At 27.1% G+C, this 9063-nt stretch overlaps 1 protein-coding gene across 4 annotated transcripts in view; it reads left to right on the top strand.

The window, feature by feature from the left end:
- Positions 1-5608, top strand: part of LOC106755959 — a 7528-nt gene extending 1920 nt beyond the window's left edge. The window contains exons 4-6 of one of the 4 annotated variants that reach the window (XM_014638193.2): positions 2357-2443; positions 4495-4575; positions 5308-5608. In XM_014638193.2, the coding sequence (XP_014493679.1) occupies positions 2357-2443; positions 4495-4575; positions 5308-5356 (217 nt within the window). In that variant the 3' untranslated portion in view covers positions 5357-5608. Of the gene's footprint in view, positions 1-2356; positions 2444-4485; positions 4576-5307 lie in introns of all 4 variants that reach the window. The other 3 variants (XM_014638192.2, XM_014638196.2, XM_014638194.2) reach the window with 3 other exon arrangements.
- Positions 5609-9063: the final 3455 nt, after the last annotated feature.

The following is a 9063-nucleotide window of genomic DNA, read 5'->3' as shown; positions in this document are numbered from 1 at the left end:
TATATATATATATATATACACGTCTGTTTTTCAGTTGGTACATTTTAACAATGTGTACCGAGTTTCAGTAGATAAAAATATCCTTATATATCATGAATTCTAAGTTTAAGGTTAAGGGTATTTTAATAATTTTCATTCTCAAAATTAAAAAAATAAAAAAAAAGAAACTCTCAAACCCTTACTCACATCTCTCATTCCTCTCAACCCTTTCTCTTTCATCTTTTTTACTCCAACCTTTTCTCTTTTATCCCTACTCTAGCCCCAATTGAAAAAAAATCAGAAACACTTGCCTTATTTTAATAATTTTCATTCTCAAAACTAAAAAAATAAACCTCAAACCCTTACTCACCTCATTCATTCCTCTCAACCCTTTCTCCTTCATCCCTCTCACACAAACACTTTCTCTATCATATCTGTACTAGCCCTAACTAAAAAAACACTCATTATTAAACGATTTACTTTGGTAAAGAGTTGAGTCATTGACATATTCACCTTCCGAAAAAAGTTCATTCAAAATCTCTTTAATTTCATTATCTTCACTATATATATTACAACCGACGAGCACAACTTGCACCAAGACTTATGAGCATCATTCCTTTACATTCTGAGACTGCTACGTAACATTGCTCCATGTCCATTTAATTTTTTTAGGTAGAAATTCATTAACTTGTTTTCCTTTACTAAAGAAAAAACAAATCAAAATACAATAAAATTCTCAACGATAAAATCAAATAATAAAAATTCTAAATCTTGAAATTTTATTTAAAATTATATAAAGAAAAAATTAGGTGCTTTAATTTTTTTATTTATGTAAGTATTTTTTTTCTCTAACCATTTTATTTAATAATGTGTGTTTTTTTAGTCGGGACTAGTGCAGAAATGACAGAGAAAATATAATATTTGAGTGAGAGAGATGAAGGAGAAAGGATGGAGAGAAATGAAGGAGGTGAGTAAGGGTTTGAGGTTTCTTTTTTTAGTTTTGAAAATGAAAATCATTAAAATAAGGAAAGTGTTTCTGATTTTTTTTCAATTGGGGCTAAAGTAGGGATGACAGAGAAAATGTTGGAGTAAAAGAAATGAAAGAGAAAGGATTGAGAGGAATGAGAGGCGGGTAAGGGTTTGGGGGTTTCTTTTTTAATTTTTTTAATTTTGAGAATGAAAATTATTAAAATACCCTTAACCTTAAAACTTAGAATTCATGATATAAGGGTATTTTTGTCTACTGAAATCCTGTACAAATTGCTAAAATGTACCAACTGAAAAACAGACGTATACAAGTTACCAAAGTCCATATATATATATATATATATATATATATATATATATATATATATATATATATATATANTACATATATATATATATATATATATATATATATATATATATATATATATATATATATCAATGATAAATAAAAAATTAGTCACATTTATCACCAACTCAAACTTAGAAAAATGTGTTAAACAATTCATATACAAAATCATTTACTTCTTTTTTTCATAATACTTAAAGCGATCCTCCCAATCCTGTATTTTAATCACCAATTTAAACTTTAGAATAAGTATAAAGCAATTTCTATTTCAAAGTGCAAAATTACTTTCTTAATAACATAAATATATATATATATATATATATATATATATATATATATATATATATTATAGAACTGTCAAAATGGATTACAACCCGCGGATCAACTTGGCTCACCACGGTTTTGGGCAAGATTGGATTAGAAAAAATTATATTTTTTTTATGCGAGTCAAATTTCAACCTGGCTTATTTAAACTCGGCTCATCCGGGTTGAACCCATGGTGGATCGGGTTGGCCCACCAACCCACCTACTTAATTTTATTTTATTAAATTTTAATTTTATAAAAAAATATTTATTATTTTTTTTGCTTGAAAAAATTATTTAAGTTCTCTGTTTTCAAAATTAATTAAACACCCATGTTGGGAGTGAAATTTATTTAGATTTAAATTATAGAAAGTTTGTAATTTTTTTATTTAAGAAAAAAAATTGTAATTAAGTGAGTGAGTAAGTCAATCCGTTTACCCACCAACCCGTGGTAAATCCGGTCGGATTCGAATTTTTTTGACTCACTAAGTGACCAACCCATGGTGGATCAAACTGGGTCGGGTCGGGTCAGATTATCGTTTTGGCAGCTCTAATATATAATATGAACTCTATTACAATAGGACTTAAATTTATTTTTACACTTCTCCATATGTTTACCATCCTATACAAACTCAATGTTAAACAAATTTTATCTATTTTTGTTAATTACTAAAATACTAATGATATATCATTTGTATATAAAAAAATTATTGACCATTTTCCTTATATGACTCAAAGTGAACTTCACACTTCTCTACTGCTATCATCAACTCAAACTCAAACTCAGAAGAATGTGCCAAACGATTCCAATATTGAAGTAAACAGGTATGTTGCAAACAATATAAATATCAATTATATGTATTAAAAGTTATTGAATTTTTTTAATAGGACTTAAAATTATCTTTGCATTCTCCTACCTCTATCACTAACTTAAACTCAAAAGAATTTGTCTTGAATTCCGATATTGAAATACAAAAGTATCTAACTAAGAACTCAAGTGTCATTTATATAAAAAATGTATCAAGCAATTTGAATATCAAAGTACAAAATATATATTAATAATAGCCTAAATATAAATTATATACTAAAAAAATTAATGACTTCTTTCAATATATAAGACTAAAAGTGATCCTATTGCTTCATCTTCACCACCAATTCAAACTTAGTTAAACATGTCAAGCAACTTAAGTGCGAGAATATTTTCACAATAACTTAAATATCAATTATATATTATAAAACTATTGTATGTCTTTTTCTAATAGAACTCAAAAACAACTCAAACCGAAAAGAATGTGTCAAGAATTTTCAATCTCAAAATGCAAAAGTATTTTGTTAATGACTCAAATATATATTATATAACAATTATATATTAAAATTAATAACTTCTTTTATATGATTCAAAACAGTTTTCAAACTTCGAAAATTGTATCAACTAATTTAGATCTTAAGGTGAAAAATATGTTAATAACTCAAATATCAATTATATATCAAATAAGAATACTATCTTTTTTTAATAGGGCTCAAAGTTATGCATACACTCCTCCTTCTCCACCACCAATTCAAACTTTAAACAATATGTAATGTAACTTCGATCTCAAAGTACACAATTATTTTCTAATAAATCAAATATCAATCATATATAAAAGAAAAAACTTATTAACTCTTTTCTATTAAGACTCAAAGTGATCATTAAATTCATTCGTTTCCACCATCAATTTTGAAGGATATAATTCCATCTTAAAGTCTAAAAGTATTTTGTTAATAATTCAAATATCAACTATATATAAAAGAATTGTTGACTCGTTATTCAAAGGACTTAAAATGATTCTCACTCTATCTCATCTCTATTATCAACTCAAACTGAGAAGAATATGTTAAGCAATTTCAATCTCAAAAAGCAAAAAAATACTATTGATAACTAAAATATCAATTATATATAAAAATATGTTTGAGTTTTAAAAAGAGTCAAAATAATCCTAACACTCCTCCATGCCCACCACCAATTCTAACCCTTAAAAATAATGTGTTAATGAATTTCAATCTTGAAGTGAAAATAACTGAAATACTAGTTATATATCAACTACAAATAAATTAACTCATTTTTTGTTTTAAGACTCAAAATGATCCTCACATTTCATAACTCTTCTACCAGCCGAGAGGATAATGTGTCTAGCAATTTTAATTTCAAAGTACAAAACTATATTATTAACAATTCAAATATTATTTTTTTACAAAATAATTATTTATTGTTTTTAATAAAACTCAAAGTGATCCTCGTTACTAACACAATGAAAGTCTTTTAAGTAATTTTCTTTTTACATTTTATGTCAGAGATATGTTTCACGTTATTGTAAGTCTCGTAAATTTACAACACATATAAAAATTACTTAATATAATTTTTTGTCGAATCTGTAAAACTGTCCAATGCAATTCATTGTTTCGCAAAATGAGAAATGAAAAGGAACAATATTATGATATGTACAAAAAATATTTTACGTCAGACAATTTTTTGTCCAACATAAAACAAGTGATTTATGTTGAATACTATAAAAGTCTAAAATAAAATTATTTGTTTTACCTCAAATAAATGCATGTATGACGAAAATCACTTCATTTTATTTAGTTTATAAAAGGTTCACTGTACTTTTTTTTACATGAATTTTCTCGCTGACAAACATAAATTAAGTAACTTATAAATACTTATTTTTTTTATATCATCTCTATCACCAACTCAAACTCATAATATCTAATGTCACTAAACGAAACTATATGTTACTAATAACTCGAATATTAATATATATATATATATATATATATATATATATATGTGTGTGTGTGTGTGTATAATTACTAATTTTTTTTAATAGTATTATCAGTGATCCTTACATTCCTCAATTTCCACCAACAATTCAAATGGAGAGCGATGTGTCCATCAATTCCAATCTTGAAGTGCAAAGGTAAGTGGCACATAACTTGAATTAAAAGCTTCTTTTGTTTATTTTATTAGAATTCATTATTATAAAATTAATCAGTATAATTGATATGTTTTACCGATTATGCTATGGAGTGATTTCTGTTCACACTAATTAAATAAATACTCTTTCAAAGTTTACTTTGATGTTAATACTTCTATTTAAATTGTATTATTTTTTTACAATTCAATATAAAAAAAATCACACATTCATGTACATTGGATCTTATATGTGTTTATGCATTTATATCATACCCATTTTAAAAGTAAAAAGGAAAAAAAAAGTTTGTCTATACCATAGGAACTCCACTAAACTCAAATATTGTAAAACCTCAATTAGTTTCTATTAAGAAGGTTTATTTTAACTTATTACTTTTACAAATCTTGGAAAACCTAAATATTATAAATTGTATTTTTATTTTTTGTGAACGGCTAGTCATTACTTTGGTTTTAATAAAAAAAATTATATTTTATTTCTTTTTTGCCTTCGTAAAAAAAAAGGATTAATTTGTTTTGTTTTAATTTGGGATTATATATAATTTATTACTTTTTTATATGTGTTTTTATTTGTTCATTTATTTATTTCTCTGTCTCTTTCTATTTGTTGCAAGAGAGTGGTTTTAATTATGTGAAAAGTAATTTCAGTAAATAATATAAATAAATGTTGAGAAAGTAAGAGAGTGAAAATTACTAATGAATTTTTGCATGGATTGTTCAGGACTAAGGAATGTGCATCCAACGATAGAGTGGTCCATGATGAACTTTAATATAAATATTAGTGTTGTTATCAAATATTTGACGGAGGTGGATGAAAAGTTTTCAATGGCCAGCCGGAATTTCACGTAGAGAGACGACGTTTAAGTCATTTAGAATGATCGGATAATATGATAATAATAAAATAGTATTTGAGCAAAGGAGTATTGATTGCTTACTTCTTGTGATAAAAAGGATGTATTTATAGACATTTTAAATTCATGGATACAAATTTTTGTTAATATTCTTTTAAATAATCACTAATCTAGAGAAGGCTTAATACTTTTTTTGTCCCTCAAAAGAGGGATTGTCTTCAAAATGGTTCTACCTTTTTTAAAAAATAACAATTGATCACAACTTTTGAAAAACGGATTAAATTAATCTTTTTTTGCTTATAGTGTAAAAAATGTAACGATGTAATTATCCCTGGGCAAAACTTGATGACGTGTAATATGACGTGTCAATTTTGAATTTAAAAAAAAAAAGAGTTGTCTGCCACGTCAGCTTCATCTTCCACCTCCAGAAACGTTAGAGACACAAACGCTGTCGTCAACACCTCAAGCCACCGCTAAAAAAAAGAACAATGATAAATGTGAATGAAAATTTGGAAATTAATTCACAATTATACACTTCTCGATTTTTCTCGGTTATTCTCAAAGTAATGACATGTGAAAGAGACAAACAAATAATGTAAACTTTAAAATAGGAGAACTCATCTGAATATGAGTGAATCTTTCCCTTTTTTTCGTTTTCTTTACTTGATTGACATGAAACTCAGAGCGATCAAACCCAGGGACAACAATCTCACGAAATATCTTCATATCAGGAACTTGTGTTCTCAAGTCGCACTGATATATGATTCCAAGAGTCAAAAAGCTTGTAAAACCAATGAAAACCTTGAAATCCTCACGCCGCCCAGAAATTTCACTGACAATTCCAATGTCAATTAGTAATTGATGTTGCAAGGAACCTGTTTCCAAGTCATTGACTTGGAGAACATATTTCACATCACTCAAGTAGCTCACAATTAGGTTGTTACCATTTGCAGGAAAGAAAATCCCAAATTAGGAACCCTAATGGCAAGTTCATCGTGAATAAAAACGCTTAACCTTCTCGCGAAAATCACCCAATCAAGATTCACCATCAGCACATCAAACTCTTCGAACCTATAAGCAAACCTTTCATCGCCATTCATTGCGTCATCAGCAGAGCAAGTAGCCCCTACCCTTGGTCAAAATATTTTTTTTTTAAATTTAAATTTTACACGTCATTTGACCTTAAACTTCCACGCAATGACATAAACTAGACATGTCATTATGTTTTGTCCAGGGTGGCAGTTGTACCGTTAAAAATTTGACGCCATAACAAAAAAGGATTAACTTGAACAGTTTTTTCACAAGTTAGGACTCCTTTTAACTTTCTGAAAAAGGTAGGAAGAATTTAAATATTTTCCTTCTTTCGAAGGACCAAACAAGGTATTAAGCATCCTGAGAATGACATATATTATGACAGTAAAATGAACATATTAGAATAAGTGTTCTGGCGATATAATTCTCATAATCATAAAAAATTTGAATATGTTATGATTTGATAAATGTGACCCATTTATTGTTTTTAAAGGAGTTTTTTTGAATAATGCTGTCAAAACGGGTCATTCGACCCAATCTGACCCGGTCCACCATGGGTTGATCACTTAGTGAGTTAACCCAATCTGGCTTATTTATTAACGAGTTAGAAAAATTTGAACTCGTCTCGACTAATCATGGGTTGGTGGGTAAAGGATTGGCTTATTAGCTCACTTAATTACAATTTTTTAAAATAAAAAAAATTACAAGCTTTTTATAATTCAAATGTAAACAAATTTTATGGGGTGTTTAATTAGTTTTGAAAATAAGGAACTTAAATAATTTTTTCAGGAAAAAAATAATAAATATTTTTTTTATAAAATTAAAATTAAATTTTAATAAAATAAAATTAGATAGGTAAATTAGTAGACCAACCTAACCTATCATGAGTTCAATTCAGATAAGTCGAATTTAAATGAATCGGATTAAAATCTGATATACATAAAAAAAAATATATAGTTGTTTCAAACATAATCTGACTCGAGACAATGATGACCCGGTTAACCCACCAATTATGACCAATTTACACATCTCTATCTCTATTTATGAAAGAGTGTTGTGTCTTTATAATTTCGTCTATAGCCAAAGCATTTATTTTAGTATTAAATACAAAGGTGCGGCGTCACTGAGAGCGCTTCTTCCTCCACTTTCTGTATTTTTTAACTTTTTCTTAATGTTTAAATTATTTTTTTAATAAGGTAATTTTTTTTTTCTTTTCATAAATACCCTACCTATCTACCATCCAGTTTTTCTTATACATGTAATTCCTTTATTTAATTAGATTTCAAAATCCAATTTAAAAAATTATTGATTTCAAAATCTAGTCTAAAAAATTATTAAAATTCAGTTCAAAAATTTATTGATTTCGAAATTCAATTTAAAAAATTATTAAATTTTGATATCCAATTTAAAAAATCACCAAATTTGAAAATATAATATAAAAATTTACCAAAATTTAAAATCAACTTAAAAAGTTCATCAAATGTTAAAATTCAATTAGAAAAAGTAATCAAATTTCAAAATTCTATACACACTTCTCCCCAATTTCAAAATCAATTATTCCGAATTTCAAAATTCAGCTTACATTTCTCCGCTCTTCATAACTAGTTTTCTATCTTTATTCATTTGTGAAATTTGGAATAGTAATTCAAATCCAGTCTCATTTTTTTTTCATTCTCTTTTTTTTATACAAAATTAATATATATTAATTTATAATAATAATAATAATGATGATGATATAATAATAATGATAATAATGATTATAATAAAAATAAAAAATCATAATAATGATTGTAAGATACAAAGAAAATAAGAATTTTAAAAATAAAGTAATTTTGAGATTTTGTGTTTTTGTTTAGAAATTAGTGTTTTTGAATGTATATTTTTGTTAAAACATAATTGTTATGTTATTTCTTTATTTTTATATTTTTGTGTAGGGCAAAAGGGTCTTTTAACTTTATTTGATTGGTGTAGAAATTAATTAAGGGGTGGTTTGGTGTTTAGAAAGCCTAGAAACTCTAAATCAAAGAGAGAAAACAAAAGAAAAGAGGAGATTGGTGTTTTAGGGAGAAGAAGAGAGAGGAGATGCGCACTAGTTTTGAGTGTGGTTTCAGAAATAATCGATTATTTGGGATGATAATTATCCCTTTTTGTGTGATGTTTTTGTGTAAATTTCAGTGAGATCATCGATCATCTTAAGTGATAATATATTATCACATTTTGGTGAAAATTTGAGAATTTGATGAAGAAGAAAATGAACCAAGCCTGAGGAGTCGTGGAACATGATGATAATCAAAGATTGAGGTTAGCGATTATGTTTAGGGTTAGTTTGACTTGTGATTGAGAGTGGAGCATAAGTGAGTGTTGGGATGTACCCAAGTATGTGATTGATGAACATGAAAGTGAAGGATAAGTCTACTTGTTGTACCTCGTAAATCCTAGTTCTATCTACAGATAAGTGCTTCCTTTTGCCTTGTGTGCATTAGAAGGAGATAGACAAGGTGGGTTGTAGGGGAGGCTACAGATGGGTTGTAGGAGCGACTATAGCCAGTAAGGTAGAGTACAAGAGTGAGATAGACAAGGTATTATGGTATGGT

Source organism: Vigna radiata, chromosome 2 (assembly GCF_000741045.1).
Source record: "Vigna radiata var. radiata cultivar VC1973A chromosome 2, Vradiata_ver6, whole genome shotgun sequence".
NCBI classification, from domain to species: Eukaryota; Viridiplantae; Streptophyta; class Magnoliopsida; order Fabales; family Fabaceae; genus Vigna; species Vigna radiata.
This window is presented reverse-complemented; position numbering and strand designations above follow the sequence as displayed.